Below are 15,433 nucleotides of genomic sequence, written 5' to 3'. Positions count from 1 at the left end.
CCCACCCATTCATCCATCCATCCATCCATCCATCCATCCACCCACCCATCCATCTACTCATCCATCCACCCATCCAACCATTCACCCACCCACCCATTCACCCACTCCATCTGTCTATCCACCCACCTATCCATCTAGCCCTCCACCCCCATCCATTCATCCATCCATCCATCCATCCATCCATCTTTCCATTCACACATTCCCACTCTCCATCCCTCTGTCATTGGTTCTTCCCAAGCTGAGCACTCCACTAATTTTTAAGAGGCTAAACAATTCCTGCCTTCTGTAAGTGGGGTGTTACAAGCCTCTATGTGTGTGTGGTGGAGAGTGTGGTGTGATCTGGCAGTGAGGGAGGAGCAGGGTGATTGGAGGTAGTGTTGAAGGACAGTGTAACCTGAGGCCTGAGAAAGGAGTAGGAATTGGGAGTATGTGTGGGAGAGATTTTCAGGCAGGGTGAGTGGGGACCAGAGCAGGAGACAAGGACATTATCAGGGAGGCATGACCCAGGACTGTACACTGGTGGGGGGTAGCCAAGAGGGAAGAGAAGGAACACTTTAGGAGGTGGGGTTGACAGGCTTTAGTGATTAATTAGGAGCAGAACTAGGATGGGAGTGGAGGAGGCTGCCAGTTGGGACAGCCTGTGGATACTTGTGAGGTGCAGCTGAGGCCACAGTGTTGAGTGGTTCTTGGAACATTCACATGGAAAAATGGCTGCAAGCATATCACAGCTCACAGGGAGCAGAGCAGGTTGGGGCACTCATCACTTTTGGACATCATCAGAGTCAGCAGTAGAGGAGGGGGACATGGACTTCTTTAGTGAGGAAAGGGGCCTGGGCCAGAGCCCTGAGGCTAAGGTGGGAGGATAAGATACTGTACCTTGGAGGAAGGGTGTGCGGGGTCAGAGGAGAGCGGGTTTCTGGACTGGGTTCCCTAGAGCACTGGGGATTCAAGGAGGGACTTGCAGGGGTGGGAGAGTTGAAGTTCAGGGGCTTCCTAGGCTTCTGTTTCTACCTCTTACTCTTGTGCAAAATACAAAATTACCTAACAAGGAACACTTGGACACTCACAGGAAGATGGTGAATGTTCCTTCATGGGGTTCATTCATTTCTCTAGTGTCCTAGGAGGTAGGTAATATTGTTTACATGAAAGAGGAATCTAAAGCTTGGTGTGGTCCAAGCCACCACGAGTTAGAGACAGTTTGAAGCCTTGGCAACAATTCAAAGCCTGAGTGTTGTGAGTGCCGTGGTGCTGGGCACCCTGGGCTACCTGTGGGAATCAGACTGAGGCCAGAGTTGAGCTATGAGATCTGCCCCAGCCTCATTGACTGATGTCAGCCCTTTGTTCTCTTATTGTGGGGAACTATAGAACTTGGGATGCTCAGATGGCTGACCGAGCAGCTTAAATAACACGTGTTTATTTTCTCATGGTTTTAGAAGTCTGAGAAAGATGTGCTGACAGGGCTGGCATCTCCTGAGGCCTGTCCCCTTGGCTTACAAATGGCCACCACCTTGCAGGTTCCCCATCTAGCTTTTCTGTATGTAAGAGAAAAACTTGGATGTCACGTCTATTTTCATGTAGTCACCAGCCCCACAGGGTTAACGTCGTGCCCTTATGACTTCATTTTACCTTAATCTCCTCTTTCAAGACCCTGTCTCCAAATATAGTCACATAATCTGAACTGTTCTGTGAATAAGCCTGAAGATTCCCAAGTCATTCATGGCACACAGTTGTTCCAATACCTGGAACAGTATTGGGTGTGTTTTGATGCTTAATCCTGTTCGTTGGAGTAGGAAAGATTAATTTCAGTTTAGTAGATAATATTCATTAAGAAACCAAAATGCTCTGAACAGAAAGCTCTTCCTGGGCTCATTTCCATGTAAAAAAAACTTTTATCAGCACCTCCATTCCCTGTGCATTTTTGATTATTTAAAACATCATGGTGCAGAAGTGCTTTGAAGACACAAACTCCCTAAAATCCAGCATCTGCATGTGATGTATCAAACATGTGCATGTTTTTGTGATATTAAAAAGGGGTCTTTTGATCAATGCTTTTTTTCTTTCAGGGATATGGGAGATTCATTTTTATATACGTGTTTCACTTTGGAGGTTGAATGCATCAATCTTGTTCTGGCTTCCTGGTGTGATGAATTTTAAAGGCAGTGGAGGATTCAGGAGAAAAGGATGAGATGAAGATTCTGTTAACTCTGATACTATGTAGACAGCCACAACCAAGTCAATATTTAAAGATGAGAGACTAGACCACTGCCTTGGGTTGAAAAGCAGTACCATTCCAGGGCGTTCAAAACACTGAAATGTGGGTCCGGCTTCTTGTGTATGTGCCACAACTGTGGGTCAAGGAAGTGCACATTTTCCCGGCAGCCAGCTTGATCTGAATTCTTTCTTGCTCTCTCTAATGGGCTCATTCATTGAAAGTGAAGTGGTAATAATAACAATGGCATCAAGTTAAGGAGTACTTAGGAGGACTAAATGCTCTGTGTACAGGCATCTTAGGGACCAACTGACTCATGGAAGTGTGTACCATTACTGTGCCTACATGATGCTCTGCACCTCTTACTGATCATATATTGACTTTTCTCCAAATCTATGGCAAAGGTGTTGGGCTTGAATTCTGGCCCTTTTCTTCCTGGATGGGAAACCCCTGAGCATCCTTCCTTTCTCTTCACTCTTGCTGGAGAGCAACACTCACTTCCATGCAAGGCAAAGCCCAGTCCTTTCCTTCCTTCCGGTCCCAGCCTCCCTCTTGTATCTGCTGCTCCTGCCCTGTAGCTGTGGCCTCCTGATTCAAGATTTACTTGATTTTAATCCTGGAAGAGTTCTACTCTTTCTCATGAGCTTAGCTGGCTATTTAAAACTTGATTTGATCATTTCTACCGTCATTGGTGGGCATGTGGTTTGGGGCAGGGAAGGAAGAGGGAAGGAGGAGAATTGTGGTATTGTGAGGCATGCTGATTCTTGCTGATACAAAAGTTGAGGAATAATCTGTTTTTAACTGTCGTATATTAGAGCTGTGCAAGACTTGGCTACTTATCTTGTTGGAGATATAGGGACAATCTGAAAATAGATTCCTTTTTAAAAGTTGCTGCTTTGCAACTCAGATCCATTGAAGAGCTGGGGTCTTGGTTTCCTGATCTCTCAGAATTGGTTTTTCTAAAGTGCTCAGGAAGACAGCAAGGCTTAGGTCCTTCCCCAAGCTTCTCCACCCTTTCCAACACACGAGTACCAGCACGCGTGCATGTGCACACACACACACACACACACACACACACACACACACACAGACCTAGACACACAGACACATATAGACCCAGACACAAACACAGGTACACACACACACACACACACACACACACAGACCTAGACATACACAGATACACATAGACCCAAACTCAGACCCAGACCCAGACCCTTCACACACATTCGGAGTGCCTGAACAGCACTGCCATGACCTGGCCCCCAGTGAATTTGTAGTGCTAATATTGGCCACTGGTGTTTTCTCTCCTGTGCTCTAGAATTCGTTAAACTTGCTTATTGTACAGTTATTTGGTGACATGTTTTCTCTTTAAAACTTTCCTGCCTGACAGTTCCTTTTTCAGCCAGAGACCGATTCCCACATTGGTCTCTCTACTCTGATAGAATTGCTGTTATATGTTTTACTGCAAGTCTCTGATTACCATCAAATTAAGTCTTGGGCCTCCTGTGCCCATCATTGATTGCCTTTTTCTTAAGTTCTATTCACTTTCCTCCATTTTGGTTGTTGTATATGCAGTGATTAAATGGTTTTGTGTAATCAGAATGGCGTTCCACTCTTAAGTATTATCAGTGTGGCACCTGTCGGTGTTGGGTGAAATGGAAACAAGACTGGTTTGGGGGGATGGAGAGGAAGCTTAAAAGGCTGCCTGGAGAAGGTGCTCCAGGTCTCCTTAGTCCAGAGTTCTCAGCATGATTGGAAAGTAAATTCATCTTCAGAAATGAAAGGCTATTTCCCCAGCAGCATCAGACTGACCTACACTGGGATGGCACCACCAGGCCCCCAGTTTCAGAACGGACTCTACAATCCTGGCTTTCTGGAAGTGGTTTTCAGCAATTGAAGTTGATCTTTTCCATGTTCTTGGGCACAAAATACTAATCCTCATTTGTAGAGCAGTAATCTCCTTTGCCTGTCACACCCAGTGGCCTTCATTTCCAAAATCCCATCCACCTGCACACTTTCATCATAGTGATGGCTTTATAAGTAGGAAATGAAGGCGACTTAAACTCTTGAGCAGGCTGAAAACACATGCACAGAGCAAGACCTCCCCTCACAAGGGACTGCCTACGGTACCTCCGCTGCCCTTGCTCCTGCTATTAAATGTGAAAACATTCCCCAGTGGGGCCGGGGGGAGGGCTTCATCTTTGGCTCACGTGATACAGATCCAAGGAATGAGGCCTCCTCATCACAGCCTGTTTAATGACACACCTGTCAGCTTTGGTGCCTCAGGGAGAGGGGAGGTGAGAGTGGATGGGCCAGCACATTCCCTGCTATAGAATATGAAGGTAGAAGCACACTGTGTAATGCTTTAAAAGGTGGCCATGACATAGATGAGCCTAGAGCTAGGCTTCTGAAGGAACGGTATAATGCAGTTCTAGAAGCTAAAGATACCATGAAGTCAAGTGCTGGCATGGAGATCAACTTGGATAAAGAAATGCATGGATATGGAGCTGCTCCCCATCTCCTGCCACCTCTAGAGAAAGTGATACCTGAGATTCTGTTGGTTAAAAGCCAGAATAACGTGAGGCCAGAAGTGTGCAAGTCTACAGATGTGAGCCAGTTCCTGCCACTGAGGCAGCTGTCATCTAGTATGGCAGGGGAAGACCCAAGGCTTCTATTCTGAACTCAGAACCTCAGTGAGCCAGGCTTCCCAGGGAGCCCCTGCTTCTTGCCCACCCAGCTGTCCCAGGGCAGTAAAGTTGATAAAACACTCCAGTTTGATTCCAGGGTAATCAAGAAGCAATACCCAGCAGAGCATGTGCTTTCTAGTTCTGATTTGGAGCCTAAAGTAGATTAGAAACCTGAAGCCTTTGCCATCTCTCCAGAGGAAAAGGTGATCTGCATGTTGGACAAAAATACTAGTTGGACACATTTCATCCTGAGAACTTAGACGATGGTAAAGTGGAATGGGGTGTTAAAGATGTTGATGTGTATACCATAGGTTGTTTTCACAAAATCAGTGAGCGGGGCTGATTCTTCACAAGGGCAGGCTTTACCAAGAGCTTGGCAGGATGATGAGGCGTAGGCCTCCCCAACACTTTGTCATACAAGGGAGCACCAAAGGGAGCATTTTGTGGCTTCCAAAGTGAAGAGAAAGGAGGAGTCAGAAACCACCTGTGGAGGGATCTAGAAGAAGCCTGCCGCAGCTCTACAAGAGGGCTCGCAGCCCAAAGGTGATGCAGCAGTCCAGTGTGATCCAATCACACTGTGCTGTGCTGGTGGAGCTCCAGAGTTATATGAAGAGGATGATCCTGAGGTGCGGAGTGAATCTGACCACCTGGGTGATGATGCCTCTACAGAGTCACTCACGTGCTGAATGCCACCTACAAAGGAGGAGTTTACTAAAGCATTTGTCATGACCAAAACGTCTTCCTTTTGAATAAAGAAAACTCCAGTATGCAGTTAAGAAAGATGTAGCACAGGTAGGCATGATGGGGCATCCTGCAGTACCAGCTACTTGGAAGGCTGACATGAAAGGATCACTTGAATCAAGAGTTTGAGACTAGCTTGAGCAACAGACCCACATCTTGGAAAACAACAAACAGACCTCATTCTCTAAGAGAAAATAAGGTAAAATGGTTTTTAAAGTGCTACTAAATAACACAGGTTTAATAGTGATTCATGATTTGGCAAAGGATTTCAAAAGCTTAAAATAACAACAACAATAGAAAAAGGCAGCCTGCCTCCAGGTGAGGTGATTCCCTCCTTCAGGAAGTTCCCAGAGGGTCTCTGGACCAGCTTGACTAGGGAAATAAGACATCAAATATGGTGACACATGATGTTAGTGCCCAGGCTGCTGTGATAAATTAGCACCAACTCCATAGCTTAAAACAACAGGAAATTATTCTTTCATATCTGGAGATCTAAAGTCCAAAATCAATTTTAATTGGTTCCAAACCAATAAAATTGGTACCAAGGTAACAACAGGGTCACCCAGAGTCTTGGGTGACCCTTGAAAAGATCTTGACTTTGCCTATTCTGTTTTCTGGTGGCCTTTGGCATTTGTGGGTCTTAGGACACATTCATCTTTGTCTCCTCCCTGAGGCCTTCTCCTTTGTTTGCCTGTCTGATCATCTTCTTTGACAGTCTCCTGTGATGGTCTTTAGGATTCACCACATTAATGTGGGACGAGCTCCCCATCCAGGGCCATGTAATCTTGTCTACAAAGAACCTTTTGTCAATTAGATAACATTTACAGATTCCAGGGCTTCAGATAGGAACCTGTCTTTGGAAGTCTCCATACTGTTAACACCATGGGTGATGGTCCAGAGGCAGTGCTGCAGTGATGGTGTGAGAAGAGGGTAGAGTGGTTTCCACTGAGGTGCTCCCTGCTTTGAGTCCAGTTATTGAATTTTGTCTCTTCACTTTTGAGACTCGGAGGAGAGGCAAGAGGAAGAGACCGAGGGACTGGAAGATGGTCAGGAAATGCAGGATCAGGAAGTCTGTTATTTAAGATGGTTCAATTTAAGATTGTTTGACTACAGTGGTACAAAAGTGATCCACGTTAAATAAAGAGTATACTTTGCTATTTTGAATTTGGGTCATTTCCTGAGCTAGCCATATGTAGTGTGATCCTCTTTCTCATCAGGTGATGGTGAGGGGGACAGCCCATGTCCTATGCACACTGTACTGCTGAGCTAGGAGGATCGGTAGGCTACGGGCATTCCATGCACCTTCTACATAAGGTATTCAGTGTACGTTTGGGTGTCTCAGGACACAGCTCCACAGACAAGCCTGTGATAATCAGTGTTGTCAATGTGACAGACTCTAGAATTACCTGGGAGACAGGTGTCTGGCCATGCAACTGCACACATTTCCCTCTGCCTTCCCTTCAAAAGGACACTTGTGAAGATGTGTAGGACTGCTCCAGTAATTGAGGTTAATCTTACCACAAAGCTTTCTCTTAACAATGTCTGTGGAATCTCTTTTTCCAAATAAAGTCCCATTGATACAATCCAGGGATTAGTACTTCCTATCTTTGGGTGGCCGTTATTCAACCCAGGACAAACAGTTAATGAGCCAAATAAATTATCCGAACAGTAACTATGTGCCCTGTTAAAAAAGCAGATCATATTTCTGCTGGCTTTTAGACTATTATTTATTCATGGTACTTTGAAGAGTTCATTGCCAAAGGATAATTTTTAAAACATTGCAACACAGAGGCTACAGGGATGGTTCAGCAGTTAAGAGCACTGGCTGCTCTCGCAAATGACCTGGGTTTAGTTCCCAGCACACACAAGTAACAACTGTAACTCTAGTTTCAGGGGATCTGACGCCCTCTTCTGACCTCCAATGGGCATTGCACGACATGGTACACTTACATACATACAGGCATTATACTCACACACACATCACACACATAGAGACACACAGATGCACCTGCGTGCACATGAACGTGCGTGTGTACACACACACACACACACACACACACACACACACACACACAAAGACTTTTAAAAAACATTTCAACACAAAGTTAAACAGAGGCAGAACTCATTGAATTTTTCAGTATCTTTTCCATACCCCCAAAGGATAGAAACAAATAAATATATGTATACTCACATATATACATACATATATTTCTGTGCATGTGTGTATGAAGGTGCACATGTATGTGCCGGTGCTCATATACATGTGTGCATGTCTATGTGGAGGCCACAAGACAGTCTTGGCTCTCATTCCTTAGGCACCGTCCATCTTGATTTTTGAGACAGGGTCATTCCATTGTCTGGCTCTAGAGAGCCCCAGGGATCCACCTGTCTCTGCCTCTCCATCAGTACAATTCATATACATGCACTACAATGCTTGACTTTTTTTTATTACATGGGTTCTGGGGCTCAAACTCAGTTCCTCAGTGTTTGCAAGACAAACACTTTACAGATTTAGCTGTCTTCAAGCCCATAAATACACATATTTATGTGGAAGTGCCAGGACTATGTCCATTTTATAGTGCTGTTAGGTTAGCATCTGCAGCCAGCTGGGGCAGTGTTACTTCCGTTTCCGGGGACCAGGAGCCCTGGCCTGGTGGGGGACAGGTCCAGTGCTGTGAGGTGAGAGCTGGCGGAGCCTCCCCGACTTGTCTTTTTCCCTTGGATTGCCCTCAGCCCTTCGTGGTTGTTCGTATCTCTGGGTTAAAGGCCAGAAATCCCTTATTAAGATGCAACTGGCTCTCAGGAAGCCAAAATTGATTCAGGTGTTCATAGCCATGTTTCTTTGGTGGTCCTATGGCAGGGAACCTCTTGGCCACTGCTGTTTATAATGTACTGTGAGATGCAGAGGGAGAAGGCCCCTCGTCAGCAATGAGTGTATGAACATCTGACATGGATGTACATGGAAGTAGGAAGTTTGGGGGACTCGGTCTAGCTGTCCCTTGGGTTGGTTCTGCAGAGCTGTGGGACTGTGAATGGGCGGGGGGAGTGGCATGAGGACTTGGGAAGTCAGACATGTCACTGGGAGCCAGGAGACCACAGCAGACAGCAGTGAACCCCAAAGAGCTTCAACCAGAAACCAGGCTCCAGCCTCTGCACCCAGGCAGAATGTAGACTGAATTCAGGGGAGGCCTGGGTGAAGATCACAGACTTGTTAGGAGGACATTAATGCCAAAGTCCAGGCTAGCAGCTAATGGCCAGTTTGGCTCATTTAAATTTGCCTTTGGTTTGTACTTTTTCTCATTTTCTTTTTATTAAAAGTACTTTTATAGCTTAATTGAGGTTTAATTGACAGCTACACTGAGCATGTATTTACTGTGTGCACTGTGATGTTGGATATGTGTTACATTGTGAAATGGCTTTTACCATCAAGCTCATTAACACAGCCATCACCTGCTCATCATTTTTCTGTGTGTGGGGTGAGCACATTTAAGTCATGGTACGTTACCATTAACCACAGTCCCCATGCTGTACGTGAGATCTTGGGCTTTAACATCACCTATGTCCAGAAAATACCATTTGAGTATCTCACTGCAAGCATAGCTATTTACTTATTGACCTACCTTTTATTTATGAATGTAGCTATAACTCTGTTCAGTTGTATTGAGTTCACTGTGAAAGAGTTATGACTTACAGTGGTCCACAAAGGAAATGTATAGGCATGGGATGTCCGCTGTGTTACTACTGCATCTAGGAGCTCCAAGCTCCAGACAGGAGCATCCTTTAGAGGCAGTAGTTCTGGGCATGTTGGGAGGCAGGTGTTAGATGGCCCTAGAGGAAGGGAAGGTGAGAGGAGGGACAGCTGGCAGAAAAAAACTGGCATCGGGTCCACAACTGGCCATACTGAGAGGGGACTGAGGTCCTATGAAAGGATGGGGGAAGCAGAGGCCTGGGGGATGAAGAGGTGACTCCCCTAAAGGGAAAGTGAGAGTTGGGGGTGGTACAGATTTGAATAGAAAAGGCAATCTTCCCTTTGTCTTTCCTGCAGCTCTTCTGTCCCTCACACTCAATTGTTTAGGTCAAAGTCATTGTGTGAAAATGGCCAGGAAGAAATTCCTGTGGGTGGTTGGTGTGTGAGGTTGGGTACTGACGGGATGAGAGTTCACCTATATGGTGATTGATTCAAGGGCAAAAGCTACCACTGTAGCCTGACCTAGGGGCCTGGACAGGGAAGAGAGAAGGCAGATGTGAGGCCAAGGGAGCTGCATCTGTGGGCAGTGCTTATCTAGAACCCCTAATTGTGCCCTAGAGCTAAGATGGAGATTTGGGTATAGCTTTTTCAAAGTGGGGGCTTGAAGCCACCAAATGTGGGGTGGAGGGTGGTAATTCCCATGAGAGTGGGCAGAGCCCTTAGTTCCTGTAGAAATGAGTATCTCACCCCTACCCCTTCTCTGTAGAGAGCCAAGTTTGAAGGTGGCCCCTTCCAAGCTACCATTTAAGTTTGCTTAAGTAAACCTTACTCTCTTCTTTAATAAGGAAATTTTTTCCCAATGGTCTATTTTTTTTCAGGTAATCTATTTAATTGACTAATTAATTTCTTTCTTTATTCATGGTGCTGGGGATGGCACAGGCCCTTGTACATGCTAGGCAGGAGCTGTGCCACTGAGCAGCTCCCTACCCCCATGCCTATTTAGACCTAGTGTTTCTTCTACCACAGAGAGCCGTAGGTTTTTCTAGAGTTCTTGAGAGTGGCTGTGCATAACCTTTGCCTGTGTGTCTAACTGCTGTGCTCTTTGTTTCACCTTAGGTAGCCATCAAGGTCATTGACAAGAAGAGAGCCAAAAAGGACACCTATGTCACCAAAAACCTGCGACGTGAGGGGCAGATCCAGCAGATGATCCGTCACCCCAACATCACACAGCTCCTTGACATCCTAGAGACGGAGAACAGCTACTACCTGGTCATGGAGCTGTGCCCTGGGGGCAACCTCATGCACAAGATCTATGAGAAGAAGCGTTTGGACGAGTCTGAAGCCCGCAGATATATCCGGCAGCTCATCTCTGCGGTAGAGCACCTGCACCGGGCTGGGGTGGTCCACAGGTGAGGGCCAGGCCAAGCCAATGATCCTCGAGTCTGTGCTCCAAACGAGACTGAACAGTTACAGTGCCTTTTAATATTTCCACATATTTGTTCCATGGACTTGTTTTTTGGGTTGTGTTAATACTCTTGGGTGGGTTCAGAGTAGAGTCTAAAGTTAGAGTGCCTGAGCCTGCAGTCTGGCTCTGCCCTTTAATGGTTGTTTTCCCTTGGGTGAACTGCTTTACCGTTCTGAACTTCAGTCTTTTCATCTGTAAATTGAGAGAGTGATGTGTGTATGATTGTAGGGCAAGAATTTGAACAGTGTTAGTTAAGTAGTAAGCACCAGGTAAGGGTTAGCTGCTGTTCTTATTTCCAAAGGCAGCGGTTTTAGTCTTGTCTCCTATTGCTATGATAAAACATCCTGGCAAGAGCAACTTAAGGGAGAGTTTATTTTAGATCACGGTTCTAGGTTATAGTCCATCATGGTGGGGAGGTAAGGCAGCAGGAACTGGAAGCAGCTGGTCACATCACAGTCGCAGTCAAGAACAGAGAGAATGCACACATGTTAGTGCTCAGCTCACCTTTTCCATTCTTATATAATGCAGATCCCTTGCCTAGGGAATGTGATTCCCACAGTGGGCTGGGTCTCATCAAGACAACCCCTCACAGATATGCCCAGCAGCCAGTCTGATCTAGACAATCCCTAATTGACACTCTTTTCCTGGATGAGTCTAGGTTGTGTCAAGATGACAATTAAAACCAACCATATCAAAGTATATTGTATAACTGTATTGAAATTTTCAAAGGATAAATAAAAAATAATGTTTCAAAATAAAAAATAGAAAACATACCCAAATAAAACAAAACAACCATCATGGCAAGGGACCAGTTAGTTGCCCAGGTGCCTGACAGAGCAGTTGGTGGGAAAGGACACAGATTGCTTTTAGCGCAGTGCTTTTGCTAAATGTGCGGTCAGATGACAACTATTGCTTAAATCCATCGAATGGAGTCACTGTTCAAATTGTGAACTTGACGTTGACATCGAGGAGTCTTCCCTGGAAGCCTAACAAGTCTTACAAACCATTACAAAAACCAAGCTTGTTTCTACCAGCTTGAGCTCTTGGGTGTGGGGAAGGCAGAAGGAAAGTGAATGGAAATTGTATTCTTAGCAGTGTTGGTGGGGATAGGAGTCCGCTTGTAGTGTGAAAATAAGCTTAAAAAATTAAAATGCCCTTTTTCTATCATGAAAATGTTGTAGGCTGGAGAGATGGCTCAGGTGTTAAGAGCATTTTTCATTCTTGTGTTTTGGGTCTCTCTATAGCCCCAGCTGACCTGGAAGTCGCTATGTAGACCAGGCTGGCCTCAGGAGAGCTGCCTGTCTCTGCCTTCCAAGTACTAGGGTTAAAGGTATGCACTACTGCTGCTCTTTTTAAAAAAATATTTTTATTTTATGTGTATGACTGTTTTGCCTATATGTAAGTGCACCTGTGTCCTGCAATGCCTGTGGAGGCCAGAAGAGGGCGTCAGATCCCCTGAAGTGGAATTAAAGACAGTTGCTATCTAGCAACCATATGGGTGCTGGAAACCAAACCAGGGTCCTCTACAAGAGCAGCCAGTGCTCTTAACCACTGAGCCATCTCTCTAGTCCCCCAAACTATGTAATTTAATCACTTGAAGTTGTCCACCCATCACCATATCGAACTTTAGAGTGGTTATTATCGCCCTAAAGAAACCTTGTTCCTACTGACAGTCCGTCCCCAGTCTTTCCTCTTGCCACCACATCTACCACCTGTCTATGGATTTACCTATTCTAGATATTTCACATACATGGAATCATAAAACAAATGATATTTTGTTTTTGATGTCTTGCTCAACAGAATGGCTTTTAGATTCCTTCATGTTATGTTTTGGTATTTCCTTTTCATAGTTGAGTAATATTTCAATGCATGGATATACCACAGTTTATAATTTCTCCATCAGTTGCTAGACATTTAGGTTGCTCCCCCTTTTTGGCTTTTGAGAATGATGCTATAATACGTGGTTCATAGATGAGTTTTTATGTGACCGCATGTTTTTGCATCTGCTACTCCTGGGGAATTCCACTCTTAGAAGTTGAGTTGCTGGATCATGTGATACCTCTGTGGAAACATGTATTTTTTGATTGGCAAAGAAAATAGCCTCAAGGACATTACTTAATAAACCCTACCACTTCCCAGGTGGACAGGACTGTGTCCTTCCTATGGGATGGGCTGCCCTGTCATGTCTGAACCCAGGGCCAGCTACAGGGAGGTCTTGTTGCTTAGGACTTTTCTGGAACCAACTCTGACTAGGCACCACCTACCCATCACTTCCTCTCTGGGGAGGTGAGAACTCACATCACGTACATAGCCTTAGTCATGTGTGATCAAGCAGATGTGCTTTGTTAGAACTCTTGGGTTTAGGTCAGCATTGAGGGAGCATTCAGAAACTGGCAGTGCGGGACACTGTTATTGTCTCCTCACAACGCCTGTTGTAGCCTGTGGTGTCATCATTAGGAAAATGATGGTGAAAGGGTGCCTGGCTCTGTCTTTGTTTACTAAGCTGAGGGAGGTTGAAACCTGACGACTGAATCAGTTTGCATCACAGACTCTGCGGGTCACAGCAAAAAATAGAACTGGGGGAGTGCAAGTGGCAGAGGCTTCTGTGGAACTCCGGGTGTTTTTCCCAGGGTTTCATGCAGTTGAAAATCTGATGAGTGCTTGCTTCTCAGGATCAGAAGACAACAAAGGCAAATCAAGAGAATCCTGTGAGGTGTACACAGGTCTCTCCTGCAGGAAGTTCTCAACAACCCTCTTAAAGTAATTTGAACAAAATCCAATCCTTAGCACAATTACTGTCAGAATGTCAAAGCAGTGAATTTAATAATGTTTTGATAGCAGAGACAGGACACGTTTTCACTCTCTCATCTCCGGCTCTCTCCCTCTTCCTCTCTGTCCTTGGAAATTGGTTCATAATCCAATAATGGTGAGGGCTTGGATCTTTTAAAGTTAGAAGTTAGAAGAGACGGAAACAGAATTAGGAGGATTTCTTTGCTTTTCTCTCTGGAAGTCACGATGTGTGTGTTGTGTGGTGGGGGCAGGTATATATGCTTCTGGAGGTCAGAGGTTGACATTGGGTATCTCGCTCAGTTGCCCTCCACCTTACTTTTTGAGATAGTCTCTTATTCACCCCAGAGCTCATGGATTTGGTTACACTGGCTGGCCAACAGACTCCCAGCATCCTCCAGTCTCCACCTCCCCAGTGCTGGGACTACAGTTATGCATCTCTGTGTCTGGCTTTTTATGTGGGTGCTGAGGACCCACATGCTTGTATAGCAGGCACTTCAGTGACTGAGTCATCTCCCCAGCCCCATGGAAATTATGTTAATGTGTGACACTGTGCATGGACATAGGGGATCAGGTTGTTGAGACATCCCATTAAAATATTGATTATCATATATTCATGATACCTTTAATGAAATGTCTTGAGTTTCAAGAATTTCATGTGATTGGCTTTTAGCATTTTTTACTTGAGAGCCATCAGCATATTGTTGATGGTCTCCTTTTACTTGAGTGCTGGAGCGTTTTCTTTGTTCTTGCTGTAGACAAAGAATGAATTTCATAAATTATTCTGAGGTTAGATTTTTCAAATGAATATGAGAAGAATACATTTCAGAGAAGCCTTAAGAGTCCCAGGTGGGAAGATTTCTGAGTGAACAGATTGAACCCTCTAAAAGGACCTGAAGAGATGTTGCTGGTACATGGTTTCAGGGCTTTAAAGGGTCTTGGTTCTTGTGTTGGAAGGTGCTCCAAGCACTCAGAAGAGTTGGGGGATCTGAACTCAGGCCCTTACACTTGCACAGCAAGCGCTTTACCCACTATGCCATCTCCCAGCCCTGCAATTTGCTTTTATTTTCCCCTCTGACGTGCTTTCCCAGCAGGATGTCAAAATCAGACGATTTGCCTGTTGTATATAGAGCCTGACATCTTGAACCCACAAAAACACTGTGTGGAGAAGCTAATTTCAGACTCATCTGTTCATTCAAAAACAACAAAGTCCAATCAAAATCTATAGACACAACATTCCTGGGTAATATAATACCACCGTCCCCAAGCAGGAAGAGACAAGCTACGGACCTGCACAGCCAGAAGAAAGGGCTCCGTGATCAAAGGGAGTTGGAGCCTGTGCTTGGACGTGTGTCAGCACTGCCCTGCCCAGGGCCGTGACCCTCCTCATTCATCAATATTGGAAAGGGCCCTCCTCTGAGGTGGAAGGCAGTGGGGGAGAAGGGCCCTTTGTTCTTTAGGACTTGACAAGAAGCAGGCACACCCTGTGCTGGGCAGGCAGCCGACGGTGGTTTAAGAAGTCTTTAAACTATTTAGACTCAGTGATTCTCAGCAAAAGAAGGGAAGGGGAAGGCAGGTAGGAGGGGAATCCTCTCTGTTCAACCTCAGGGAACTTTTGGGATCCCAGGGCCTTCTGAGGGGAGCAAGCACCGTCTTGCAAGTGCTGCTGCTAGCAAAGGCTGTGTGTTTGAATGGGTTTTGAAAAACAGGATTACAAATGGGAGACGTTGCTAGATAGTAGCCCAACCCTTTTGTGGACTGACATGTTCAGTGGTCGGCAACCTGGACTCAAATCGATCAGATCGCCTGCATCTATGTGCTGCGTCTACACTGCGCCTTTTGCTTGCCGGCTG

General features: G+C 45.5%; 1 protein-coding gene across 1 annotated transcript in view; it reads left to right on the top strand.

The window, feature by feature from the left end:
• The window catches only part of Hunk (hormonally up-regulated Neu-associated kinase), a 125,982-nt gene that overhangs the window by 43,800 nt on the left and 66,749 nt on the right, over nt 1-15,433 (top strand). The window contains 1 exon segment of the mRNA XM_008835983.3: nt 10,445-10,737. Within this exon segment, the coding sequence (XP_008834205.1) occupies nt 10,445-10,737 (293 nt within the window).

Source organism: Nannospalax galili, unplaced genomic scaffold (genome assembly GCF_000622305.1).
Source record: "Nannospalax galili isolate Female #2095 unplaced genomic scaffold, S.galili_v1.0 scaffold136, whole genome shotgun sequence".
Taxonomy (NCBI): domain Eukaryota; kingdom Metazoa; phylum Chordata; class Mammalia; order Rodentia; family Spalacidae; genus Nannospalax; species Nannospalax galili.
This window is presented reverse-complemented; position numbering and strand designations above follow the sequence as displayed.